Source organism: Hypanus sabinus, chromosome 4, assembly GCF_030144855.1.
Source record: "Hypanus sabinus isolate sHypSab1 chromosome 4, sHypSab1.hap1, whole genome shotgun sequence".
Classification (NCBI taxonomy): domain Eukaryota; kingdom Metazoa; phylum Chordata; class Chondrichthyes; order Myliobatiformes; family Dasyatidae; genus Hypanus; species Hypanus sabinus.
In genome coordinates this window covers 21,277,862-21,291,928 of record NC_082709.1, presented here as the reverse complement: position 1 = coordinate 21,291,928, position 14,067 = coordinate 21,277,862, and the positions used below count along the sequence as shown (strand labels likewise).

Sequence of the window (14,067 nt, the reverse complement as noted above, 5' to 3'; positions counted from 1 at the left end):
CAGAACATGAACATTAGTAGAACAATAGAATTTTACTTTTGTGAAGTATTAGATGGTAGGGTGCATTCTGATGTTTTTATTAACAGTCAGAAACATTGACACATAATACTGTCCCCAGAAGAAGAATCAAATACTTTTACCAGTTTTATTCAATTCCCTGTTCAATGGTAGAATGCATAAAATTGCAAGGACTATGTCTAGAATTACAATGTCCTGTTTAGACAAGGGCAGTCAAAAATCAGGAAGTGCATTTGTTTTTCATTTAGGTGAACACAATAGTTGTTAAATAATGTCTAAGTTGACTTTAATAAACTGCAAGTCCCTTGCATTTTCATTACTAAACATGGAAAGTGAATTCTTACATTCTGCAGTAGATTTTTGTACCAAAATGAGGTGTGTTGGAGAAATTTGGAATGGAAACATTAATCAGTGACTTAGTGAAGTTTATAGGAAGGTGAATGGATAAAAAAATTTATTCTGCTAGCAGTGGGCCAATAACATAAATTAATAGGCCAAGAGGGGAGCATTTCACAAATTCAAAGTACATTTATTATTAAACTACAAATGCAGCATATGAACAGAAATCTTTATCTTCTGTCTGGACGGCCACGAAACAATGAACCATGGAATCAACCTATTCGAAGAAAAAACATCAAACCCCACACCCTGCACACAAAAAAATTAGCACAAATGGCAACAACAAAGAGCGAGAAAACAGAGTATAAAACCCAAAATCAAATGGCATATTTCCATTCAGCTCAGTGTTCATTATCTGTAAGCCACCATTTGTATCCCTGAAAGTTTACCCCTCTATCTGAAAAAGAGGCTGAATTTTATCGGGAAGTTAGATGGCTCTTAAGGATGAAAAACTTAGTAGGTGACAGACAAAGAGCAAGGGTAAAGGACTCTTCTTTTAAAGAGTTAGCATTGACATGACACACTGTATGGATTCCTTCAGGTTCTCTCATTTTGTTTGGAAGCTCCTTAAGATTAGCTTGTTTCATCCCAGCTGAGGAATGGGACAATAGAATGGGAATGGCTCTGCAAGACTGGTATGGACTCATCTTCTACTGTCCACTGATTCTGTGATTCAGTCTCAGTCAGGACAGAGCCATTTAAGGTGATAATCAAGTCAACTGCCCATGATTGCAAAGCTGTACTGATGGCTTACTTTAACTTTCTTCTGCACTCTAAATGTGATGCCATACCTTTTCTCTGAAATATTGTTCAGCTGCATCAAATGAGCCTTCCCTTTGAACTGCTCCATATATGGGCCCTCCAGTAAGGCAGGAGATTTCATCCTATAGTGTGCCCTTAACGTTCATGACTGTGCCTTCAACAGTTCACGTTCCAACGCATGGTTTGCGTGCAGGCATCACATTATTGCTATTCATGAATGCTGCCTATTTCAGTTCTGTTCTTGGGCTCTCAGCTAGTTGCTATAACATCCTGCCCAAAGGAGTGTGGCCCTGCTGTGGTGATGAGGTATTGGCCTGAACTGAAAGAGTGTGTGGACCCATGTCTTATTGGTGCATTTGCTGCATGGCCTTCAAGCAATTTATAGTGCATGGTTTTCAAAGTGCCCTACACATTTCAATCAGGACCACCATAGCTGTGCATTTAAAAACTGCGCAGTAAGTAGTCATGCTGTAATTATACAAAATACTTTAAATACTTGGGAACCCATTCGTCAGCTGGGATGAAACAAGCTAATCTTAAGGAGCTTCCAAACAAAATGAGAGAACCTGAAGGAATCCATACAGTGTGTCATGTCAATGCTAACTCTTTAAAAGTGAGAAGGAAATGAATGGGTCACACAGTGATGCAGGTGGTCAAATCTGCCTTAGTTCCATCCTGAGTTATGGTGCTGTCTGGGTGGAGTTTGCCCATTGTCACTGTGATTATGTGTGTTTTTGGGTGCTTCAACGTCTGGGGGAAAGAGATGGTGTCAGCCAGTATGGACTCATGCAATAAATAGCTTCCATGGAATATGAGCACATGGGAGCATTGTACCAGAAGAAAACCTTTGAAAGGTAAGTTCAGGTTAGTACATGAACTATCTGCACTTGAGCAACACAAACAGAATTCTGGAGAAACCCAGCAGATCAGGCAGCATCTATGGAGGGAAATGAACAGTTGACGTTTCAGGCTGACACTGTTCATGAGAACTCTCAGGCCTGACTGTTTGTGTCCCTCCTGGCCTGCTGGGTTCTTGCAGCATTTTGTGTGTGTTCTTCAAGATGGCCAACACCTGCAGAATCTCTGAACCATCTGAACGTGTGCAATGCCTTCACTGTGCAGGTCTTCAACGTCTGATATCTAACTTACAGCCATGAAGTTGAGAGAAGCATAAGGGATACAAGAACAAATAAGGAAACTGCAGGCCAGGAGTAATATCTTCTGTTGTCACTAAACCAGTCACAACAATCCTTAATATTATTTTGTTTGTAATTGATCTGGGGCAATTGTAATAGTTCAGATATTGGCCTTCTCACAACATGCATTTGTGCTTTGATCCCACTTGTGAAGATCTGAGTGCTTTAATATCATAAAGTACCATGCAAGTGCAAGTTATTTTGGTAGTAGCTGGAGTTTCACATTATGAAAATGCAGTAAATGATGATTTCTCAGCTTCTATTCACTTCCAAATCTGGGTCTTCCCCCTCCCCTTGCTCCTGTATTTGGAGTATACACACAATTGAATGAGGAGAAACCGCTTCACTCAGAAGGTCGTGAGAGTGTGGAATGAGCTGCCAGCTCAAGTGGTGCATGTGAGCTCAATCTCAATGTTTAAGAGAAGTTTGGGAGGTGCATGGATGGTAGGGGTAGGGAGGGCTATGGTCCGGGTGCAGGTTGATTAGAATAGACAGTTTAAATGGTTCAGCATGGACTTGATGGGATGAAGGGCCTGTTTCTGTGCTGTACTTTTCTATGACTCTATGATGCATTAAGCCAGTTTAAGATTATAGCGAGATTGGGCATGTTCCAAAAGAATTGTATTGAATTTAAATTTAATTGAATTGACTTTCCTTCTTTCATTCTTCACATACATGAGGAGTAAAAATTTTACATTATATCTCCATCTAACTGTGCAAATTATAGTAATTTATAATAAATAGTATGTACAACAGGACAGTCAATATAACATAGAAATACAATTGTGTCAGTGTGAATTAATCAATCTGATTGCCTGGAGGAAGAAGCTGTCCCGGATCCTGTTGTTCCTGGCTTTAATGCTGTGGTACTGCTTCTCGGACGGTAGCAGCTGGAACAGTTTGTGGCGGGGTAGACTTGGGTCCCCAATGAACCTTCAGGCCCTTTTTATGAGTTATCTGTTAAAATTTCCGAATACTTCCATTTTAAGTCAGCATATATTGCTGGAGTTTAAAATGGTGCTCATAATCAGTTTGCTATTGATGCCAACCCTGGTCCGTTTAAACATGTACCTTCCTGATTGAGGCAGCAAGTTTTGAAGTGTATTTCTTTGGGTAGGTCGCTCGCTTCCTGTGCAAGAAATCTTGTGTCGGCTTCTATTCAAAACACACAAGCTGCTGGAGGAACTCAGCAGGCCAGGCCAGACAGTCCTGATGAAGGGCCTCGGCCCTTGTATGGACATGAGTCCCTACTCTTGTTTACATCTGCAGATTTTTCTCTTGTTTGTGATCAGCCTCTGTTAGATTTTCAGTTTGGGGGGATGGAGTTGCAATCAAATCCATGGAAAGCACTCATTAATTGACTTTTCGTCATGGTTTTTACACACAATAGTTTTACAAAAGCAATCAGCATTTTAGAAGTGTTTTTTAAGATAATTGAGTAAAATTTTTTGAATGTAATAAAATGTTAATGAAAACTCCTTAAAATATTAATGAACACTGGTGTAAACTGATTGCTTGGTATAACTGCTTGAGGATCGTGATCTCTTTAAACCAGCTAGGCACTGAAAACATTTTTAGTCTTGGTAGAGCAGGGTTTTGACCTGAATTATCAGCTGTTCCTTTGTTCCACAGATGTTGCTCAGCCCACTGAAATTCTCTAGCAGATTGTTTGTTCTTGCAGAAATACATTTTTTCTCCTTGTCTCATAATAAATAAACTTGGCTGGAATTAATTATTACATATAAACAAGAAGATGGTAACTTAGAAACTTAAAGCAAAGTTCAAATATGATGCTGCAAGAGACCATAAGATATTGGAGCAGAATTAAGCCAATTGACATGTAAATCATGGCTGATTTACTTTCCCTCTCAATCCCGTTCTCCTGCCTTCTTTATGTAATCTTTGACACCCTGACTAATCAAGAGGTGTCAAACTCTTCTTTAAATGTACTCAATGACTTGGCCTCCACAACGGTTTGTGGCAATGACCTCCACCTATCTTTGTGTTGTCCGTGAACTTGTCCACAAAGCCATCAATTCCGTTATCCAAATCAGTGACGTATAAGGTGAAAAGAAACGGCCCCAACACCAATCCCTGGGGAACAGCATTAGTCACCAGCAGCCAACCAGAAAATTTATTTACATATTTATTTGTTTAGAGATCCAGCGTGGAATGATTTTACAGCCTTTTGAGCCACACCACCCAGCAACCCCTGACAACCCTGACTTAACCCTTGCCTAATCAATGGACAATTTACAATGACCAATTAACCTATTAACTGGTCCAGCGTTGGACAGTGGGAGGAAACCGGAGCACATTCCACGGGGGAGGGAGACATACAGACTATTTACAGAGGACGCCAGGATTGAACTCTGAACTCTGATGCCCTGAGCTGCAATAGTGTTGCACTAAGGCCCTCCTTTATTCCCAATCTCCTACTGTCAGCCAGTCTTCTATTAATGCTAGTATCTTTGCTGAGATACCATGGGCTCTTATCTTTTTAAGCAGCCTCATGTGCAATACCTTGTCAAAGGCCTTTGGAAAATCCAAGTAAGAGGTTTAACACTATCCTGCTAGGAGGCAGGTCAAAACAAATACTGTCTTTGAAATGCAGTCAGGAGTAGAGCCCAAAAGCTGAGCATTAATTGCTTATAGCTGTGCTCGTGAATAAAATTTTGCAACATTAAGATATATGCAATCCATTATTAAGGATTCCTACCACCCAGGACATGCCCTCTTCTCACTGTTACCATCAGGTAGGAGGTACAGAAGCCTGAAGGCACACACTCAGCGATTCAGGAACACCTTCTTCCCCTCTGCCATCCGATTCCTAAATAGACATTGAACCCATGAACAATACCTCAATACTTTTCTTTTAAGGTTCTGTTTTAGTGCTACTTATTTAACTTAACTATTTAATATACATATATATACTTACTGTAATTCAGGTTTTTGTCTACATTTATCATTGTACTGCTGCCACAAAGTGAACAAAGTTCATGACACATGCTGGTGATACTAAATCTGATTCTGATTCTAAGTTGGCCTTTTCTTTAACGATATACTTAAATGCATTGTAACATGCAGCATCATGAAAGACTCATTTGTGACTTACTTTAATAGTTTACCCTTGTTATTTTCATTTAGTTGAAGCCACCATTAAAAAGAAACCGACTCCCAAAACGCCTCCCAAGCCAGGTAAGATGTTTCATTTCAAGAAAGCAAGTTTATCTTTGTCTTCTTTTATTTTTTGCCAAACTGTCATTTGGCATACTGTTCATTCTCAGACTCAGTTGAGAATTTGCAACCTTGTATCATTCAAAATCTTACCCTCACGTTTTCCTCCCTTTCTCTGGTCTCTTCCAGTGTAAAGGTACACACTCCTAATGAAAAATAAGATTGCTAATTTCCATGTGTTTGCAGTTGTGGAAAATTAACTTGAACTTATCCCAGTTGGATAATAATTTATGATTGATTAAACAAGCAACATACATTTTACCAACTATTTCCTACATAGTTATCAGATTAATAAAATATGCTCGGTCAGCTGTAGAGTGCTCTGGAGTATTGGTTCACTAAATCTACCATTAGTTTTTGAACTTCAGGGTCTTGTGCCTGAATGTTCATAAGTAAATCTCTTGTGGCTAAAAGATAATTAGCTTTTAACACTGGTATGTGGGCAAGTCATGAAATAATTCTGCTTTTTTTCCTCATTAATGAACTTAATCTCCTTTTTTATAGTTAATGATCTTAATAAATAGTCAAAGGAAAGGAACAGCTTCTTTAGTTATTTTGTTCTTTCATTGGACTCTCATGGCCCTGGCTAAGCAGGCATTTTTTGGTCCAATCTTCAAGTTGGAATTAAAATAAAGATAAAATGAAGTTTGGGCTAAAAGTGGAAATGTGGAGCATGTTATTCACTGCCTTAAGGAGTAAAGGTATGGGAGATTCAATGAAATCGTTGCTTTATAGATACATTTCAAAGAATGTTGCATGACGGCAAAAAGATATGCTTTTTATGAATAGCCCTTCTGAGAAATATTTCCATTTTATTCCAGATATTCAATTTGATTCCCCTATTTTCTGATTTTTGATGTTTTCTAATTGATCTTTTGTTGCTCTAAGAAGCTATTGAACGTAAGAACACAAACTGGAGTCATTAGAGCACTATTGGAGCCAGACCGTTCAATTAGATCATCCTTCATCTTTTACCCCGGGGCCTTTCTTGCGCTAACCATATTGTGGGTTACCTTTTCTGAAAATGGTGTGGCAGGGTTGGATTTTCTAGCTCCTTCAGAGAGCAATTAGCTACATTGCTGTGGGATTGTAGTCACATAAAATCAAGATAATTATATGCATGTAAAAATAAAAACTTTCAGATGTAGTCTACTATTAGTTATTTATGTGATCCAAAATGCAGAACTGTGCAAAAGTCTAGAGAGAGAGAGAGTGCGAGCACACACACACACTAGGGTGCCTAAGACCTTCGCACGGTACTGTAGTAATTTTATGTATTACACTGTACTGCTGCAAAAAAAGAACAGACTTCAAGACATATGTAAGTGATGATAAACCTGATTCTGATATGGGTCTCTGTTGTAGACTGAGTGTGGGAAGGGGGCAGGGAGAAGGGAATCATGGTTAGGAAAAGGAGAAGGGAGAGGGGAGGGAGCGGAAAGCACCAGAGAGACATTCTGTAATTGATCAATAAACCAATTGTTCGGAATCAATTGACCTCAGGGCTGGGTGTGTCTGCACCCGCACCATCAAACCCCGGCACTCCTTCTCTGCCACCTATCCCATACCCATCTCCGTAGCACTCCTTGCCACTCCCAATGTCTTTTGCTCCCATCAGATTTACAAGCTCCCTCACCATTCCACATTGATAAATGCAGTACTGTGCAAAAGTCTAAGGCACCCTAGCTATGTATATGTGCATAAGACTTTTGCACAGTACTGTATATTAACATTTGTCTGCAAAATCATACTGTAATATATTTTTCATGTGATCTTGGCTAATAAATTTATCATGTGAAATTGCTTTGGCTGCAAATGAAGCCATATAATGATTTTTACTTTATCAGAATATTGATTAAAAGACAAATGCAGAGTTGTGTTGTATTAGATGAAAAGGAAGTACAAAAAAAGCTGAAAAAGCTAATCTTACCGGTAAATTTTCAAAGGTTATGTGTTTATCCTAAGCTTGTTTAACCATTTGAAGTCTAATGAAATTATGCATGTTCAGGCTCACTGATATAGACTCACATGCAGGTTGAAGTCATTAACCTTTTCCTTTCTCTTTTGTACTTTGTTGCAGAGTTTTTTTTAGCTGAGAACAGTTTATAATAAATTCAAATAGTTTTTCTTAGAATTGCATTATTTTCACCCAACAGATTATAAGTCAAAAGTTATTAATGATTAAAATCATGAATCAGGAACCAAATTATTGTCATAACCTTTTCCAGTTTTACTGTCAATATAAGTATTTTTCTAAGTACATGGACATGAAGAAGTCACCCACAGCAAATGAAATTTCCTAATCTTTCATTTGTGATGTTTACTTTCAACAGCTATTCCACCACAGTTTCTTCAGTGCCCTGGAAGCATGAAAGTCCGTGCTGGAGAATCTGCAGAGCTGTTCTGTAAGATTGCTGGCACACCACCACTCAGCTACACATGGCTAAAATTTAGAAAACAGGTAATCTTGAATCGTTTCCTATAAATACTGGCTGCTTCTGCCTGAAAGGACGTGCATGGTTGATTAGTAAAGTTGAAAAGAGTTGTGTTTATTGTCTTCTGAACAAGTAGATGTGTGTATGCGAGGGTTTGTGCCTCTGATGTTCCTGCAGTGACATATTTTGTTGTACTGTGCTCACTTGCTCTCGTGCATATGATGATAAACTTAACATTCAGCTTTCAACAGACAGCTTCACACAAAGAAAAACATTAATTACACATAAATTCTACACAATTTTACAGGAAAGAATACAATTCAACTGTGGAAAAAAATGTCCATTGTTGTGCAAAGTGATCTGTTGTGTATTTAATAGTTCAGTAATATTTGAGTAATGTTCTGTGTGTGTGTGTACTTCGATTAAGCATTCTTGTTCATCTAATTCTGGATTATATGTATAAATACACGAATTGCTTGTGTCATCACGCTACTGCATGATGCGCATGCCTCGCTTAAAGAAAACTCGAAGTTAGACCCTCATTTTGGACTCCCGTGTCTTCCTTTGAATTAGTTTAATGTTTTGAAATTACGAAACATGATCTGATCAGAATGGTTATGGTGTTGCCGTACGAAGGTAGTGATGAGGGTTGTGCAGATTGTTTCAAAAACTGAATGGTTGACGGAAAGTATTTCTTAATCCCAGAAACCTGGCATCAATCCCGCTGTCCACGTGGAGTATGTACGTTTTGCACAGGTTGCCTTTGTATGCTTTGTTTCTCTTCTGTGTCTCAAAGATTAGGTTAGTAGACTGGCTCTGCAGTACAGGGGAACAGTTTTGTGCAGAGTTGATGGGTAAGTGAGGAGAATGAAATGCTAACAGTGTATAAATAAGTCTAAGAAGACCACAACCTTGTCGTAGGATTTGGAGGCTGGCACGCCTCAATGAACCAGAGAGCTATACTTTCTGGAGTCAGGGCCTTGTGCTTTGATTCCTGGTCGGGCGACCCATGTGAAACAGGTCAGAGGGTAGAGGACAGACTAAGTGTGGTCCACTGGTCCTCCATTTTCAGGGGCTCAGCTCAGGGCTAATAACCATAACCGATCAAAAACAATGGTTACAGAAGCAGCAATGAACCTAAGTGGCAACGGCATGATGGGCAGTAAGCAAGTGGGATGCCTGGTGATTACTGTGGACCCGGTGAACTGAAGAGCAAGGGAAACATTGTGGAGTTTTGTCTCAGGTGAAACCAGTTCACTTCGCTAAAATAATGGGAGGTTCTCTCTCTTCATCCCTTACTCTGTTCCCGTTTCAGATTAAAGAAAATGATCATATAAAGATAGAAAATACTGACAATAGCAGTAAGCTAATCATCTCTTCAACCAAGCATGATGACTGTGGCTGTTACAACTTACTGGCCGAAAATAAGATAGGAAGCAAACAAGTTCAAGTTAACCTCACAATTGTAGGTAAGTGAGTCACCCCGACAGCCTTTTCAGTGCAGTCGGCATAATGGCCATATATGTTCATTAATTGTTACAATGTTTGTTAATTTATTAGAATGGATATTTGTCCGGAGATAAGCTCTGTGCTCAGTTTTTGTGAGGTTAGGTAAAACAGAACAAAGGGTTCCCTGAATGCCCTGTGGAAATGTACACTGCAATTGCAGAAGTGTATGTTCCATCAGCTGGCAAGTTGGTAGTGGAGATTATTCAAGGCAAGTCTGTTTTCCAAGGTTGGAGCTAAATAGATTAAACAGTTGTTAAAAGGAATGGGTGAAGGAGTAGGATTAGAGACTGGTGACATCATTGATGTCGTCTCAAAGTAAGTTTATTACCAAAGTACATAGATGCCACCATATGCAACCTGAGATTCGTGTTCTTGCGGGCATTCACAATAAATCCAAGAATCAATGAAAGGCCACAGCCAACAGCAAGAGCAAACAACCAGTGTGCAAAACACAGCAAACTGTGCAAACACAAAGGTGGTGGGGTGGGGGAAAGGAATTAATTAATTAATAGATAAATCAATGTAATGGAACCTGATCACAGAGGCTGGCCCATAGTTATTAGGAGCAACTATAACTAATTAATTATAGTTATAATAATAATAATCAACGGGAGCTTCTAGCAGAGGCTATTCACTCCCACAAGCCTGCATTGCCATCAGTTAATTGTGGCTTATCTCTATTTTAATTCTATTTATCTTCCTTTGTTTTCCACACTTCCCTAACAGAATTATGTTGTCTTCAAGCTTTAATGTTCCAGTAGACTCAACCACTCTGGGCTTTGACCAAGCAATTCCAGATTTCCACCGCCTTTTATGTGCTGCTAAAATGGCTCAGGTCTGTTTATATATAAAATGCTTCAAATACTTGAAATCTGAAATGAAGCAATGAGTGCAAGAATTCAGGAATTCAGACAGCATTTCAATTCCTAGTCATAGAAGACTACAGCACAGAAGCAGGCCCTTCAGCTCATCTAGTCCATGCTGAACTATTAATCTGCTTAATCCCATTGACCTGAACCCAGACCATAGCCCTCCAAACTCCTCCCATCCATGTACACATCCAAATTTCTTTTAAATGTTGAAGTTGAATTCACAGGCATCACTTCCGCTTGCAGCTCGTTCCATACTCGCACCTCCCTCTAAATCAAGAAGTACTTTCTCATGTTCTCCTTAAACATTTCACATTTCATCTTCAACGCATCATCTCTAGCTCTAGTCTCATCCAACCTCAGCAGAAAAAGCCTGCTTGCATAAATCCCTCATAATCTTGTATTCCTCGGTCAAATGTCTCCTTCTTCTACATTTTAGGAAATAAAGTTCTATTCAACATTTCCCTATTATTCAGATCCTCAAGTCCTAGCAACATCCTTGTACACTTTATGTGCGCTTTTTCAATCTTATTTGTATTGTTCCTGTAGGTAGGTGACCAGAACTACTCCAAATTGGGTCTCACCAACATCGTATAAATTTCAATATAACATCCCAACTCCTGTTCTCAGTACTATGACTTATGGTGGCCAATGTGCCAAAAGATCTCTTTATGACCCTATATACCTGCAATGTCATTTTCAAGGAATTGATGGAGAAAAAAAATCAGAGTTAATATTTCAGCTGAATGGTCAAAGTTATCTTAAGCATTTTCAATTTCAGTTTTAATTATTGTGCTTTTACAAGAGGAAATTATGTTGATAATGAAAACAACTAGTTGTTTCAAATAATTTGATACAATCACTGTTAAATATCAAGGGAATACAAACCAAGAGTAGACAATTGGTTTTCAAAATTTAATCCTTAAAACCTCAGTGTCGTTTTGGTACATGTGCAGAGCACTGCTTAAAAAGCTAGTCAATCTTTCTTGAGCTTCAGAGCCCAAAATTAAACAGTTCTTTGCTTGAGGTCTGATCAAGGGATCGGAACAATTAAGTTATATGTTCATCACTTCAGAATGCCAGTCTCCTTGAAATACAGGTCTCTGCCGCTTCATGTCTTTTGTCAAAGTGATTCCTCTCATTCAATTTTGCTGCCTTAATTTATTCATTGGTATGTACCTTTACATATACATGCTGGTTCTCACTGCTCTGCTTGTTGATTTGATATGAGTTCTCTAGTTCATACAAAGCTGACATTCATACAAAGTTTTCAAAGAACACAATTTTGCGGTTTGTGATGGTTATGTCTTGGCGTTGTTCTCTTGGTGCAAAAGCGAGGTTGCAAAATATAGTATTTTTTCTAATTTGTGTTTTTTTTCTAATAAGAATCGTGTTATCGGATGATATTTCCTATAATCCACTGGTTTGCAAGACCCAAAGATATAGGAGAAGAATTAGGCCATGTGATCCATTGATTGTGACTCATTTATTATTCCCTGTGAACACCATTTTCCAGCCTTCTCCTGATAACCTTTGACATCCTTCCTAATCAGGAACCTATCAACCTCCACCTTAAATAAACCCAATGACTTGGCCTCCACAGTAATCTGTAGTAATGAATTTTACAGATTTACTGCCCTCTGGCTAAAGAAATTCCTCCTCATTTCCTATGGGGTGTCCCTTTACTCTGGGGTTATGCCCTCTGGTGCTAGACTCTATCATTCTGAAAACATCCTCTTTATGTCCATTCTATCCCAGCCTTTCACTATTCAGTCGGTTTCAATGCAGTACTTCATTGTCCTTCTAACCTCCAGTGAGTACAATCCCAGAGCCATCAGACTCTCTCGTTCATTAATCTTTCATGCCTGGATTGTTCTCAGATACCTCCTCTGAACTCTCTCCAATGCCAGCAAAACCTTCCTTAGATTCAAGTCCCAAAATTGTTCATGATACTCTGAATGTGCTCTGACCAACTCTTTATAAAATCTTAGCATTACATCCCTGTTTTTATACTCTAGCCCTCCCTCATGATACTATGAGAATTTCAGGACTATAAATATTTTGATTTCCATGAAGAAATTACAAGTAGAATATCACCAATTCTACACTATTTCCAAATCAAAGATCTTCCACTGACCTCTATGCCTCAGCTCCCAAGAGTAGCACCATACAAGAATGGCCTCAACCTTCACAAGTTTTATTTTCATATGTTAGGCATTTCAACCAGACAATATATATCATTACAACTTACATAATCAGTTCATTGTATTCAGTCCATGCATAGATAAGTTTAACAAAACACAAAATATTCATTGCCTGAGATAAAGGATCAAGAAACTCCTGACAAAAAAAAGAGAACATCAGCAGATGCCGGAGTTCCAAAGTAACACACAAAATGCTGGAGGAACTCAGCAGGCCTGGCAGCATCTATGAAAAAGAGTAAACAGTCAACATTTCGGGCCGTGACACTTCACCAGGAGTCTCAAGGAGACTCCTCGTACCAGATCTCTGTTCCAGATCAAATTTTATAATCCAGTGCATCAAGAAAACACTATTCAAATCTGCACATAGAGGTAAATCATATCAATACATTGTTTGTATAATTCACTGATATATCCATTACATAGAGCTGACTTACTTGTATCAATGGATGTTGCTGGGTCTTGATATTTAGGCTCCCTTCTTTGCTGAATGAAGCTAACCTTAAGAATATTTTTTTTGTTAGAAATGTTACGATTAAGTACATACTTCAGGCTTTAAAATTGTCTAAACAGATGAGCCGGGAATCAGAGATTAACCAGTATGGTTTGTTCAGACATTCCACTGAACACACATCACTGCTGATAGGGAGATGCTCCCAGTTACTAAGTCCAGCATAAATGCATTTCCATTATTTACTCCTGCGAGACGGAGTCATCAACTAATAGAAGAATTCAGATATATCATATCTGCATGTCATGTGAGACATATCTAGAGGGAAAGCGAGATAAAGGATGTTCCGTCGGTGTCTGATTGGTGGCCCACTAACTGGAGCTGCAGCGATAATGCAAAGGAACCGATTTATAACCAGAATGTCATGACTAGGAGTACATGTTGTGGGGATAGTGCGGCCGTTAGCAATGCTTCTGGGTTTGACCTTTGCCTCGTGTTCTGCCTGTGTGAAGTTTACACGTTCTCCCTATGACCTCGTGTTTTCCTCTGTCTGTGTGCTCCAGTTTCTTTCTGTTCTCCATCATGTTTTGAGAAGTTAATTGCCTACCACGAATTACCACTTACTATTGGTATGGGGTTGCAGGAAAAGAGGTGAGTTGATGGGCTTGTGAGAGAACAGGTTGTAAAGGTACAGGAAAAGAAAAGAATGGGGAAGTGGGACTGATGGAATTCTCCTCTGGGGGCCAGTATAGAGTCAGTAGGCCCACAGTTCTCATTGTATGCTGCAAGAAATGAATAACACTTGGTAGCACTGAATTTTTGGTAACAGTAGCTAGATACAATTAAAGACCTTTCTACATCAAGCATTTCTGATATATCCATATGTATATTAAATAGTGAAATGAAATAAAAAGTGCAAAAATAGAAATAAAAAAGTAGTGTTCATGAGTTCAATGTCCATTCAGAAATCAGATGGCAGAGGGTAAGAAG

The 14,067-nt window shown here is 38.9% G+C and overlaps 1 protein-coding gene across 1 annotated transcript in view; it reads left to right on the top strand.

Annotated features, from left to right (window-relative positions):
• mylka (myosin, light chain kinase a) overlaps positions 1-14,067 on the top strand; it is a 334,126-nt gene that overhangs the window by 255,094 nt on the left and 64,965 nt on the right. The window contains exons 19-21 of the mRNA XM_059966550.1: positions 5,523-5,573; positions 7,946-8,073; positions 9,363-9,516. Of these exons, the coding sequence (XP_059822533.1) occupies positions 5,523-5,573; positions 7,946-8,073; positions 9,363-9,516 (333 nt within the window). The remainder of the gene's footprint in view (positions 1-5,522; positions 5,574-7,945; positions 8,074-9,362; positions 9,517-14,067) is intronic.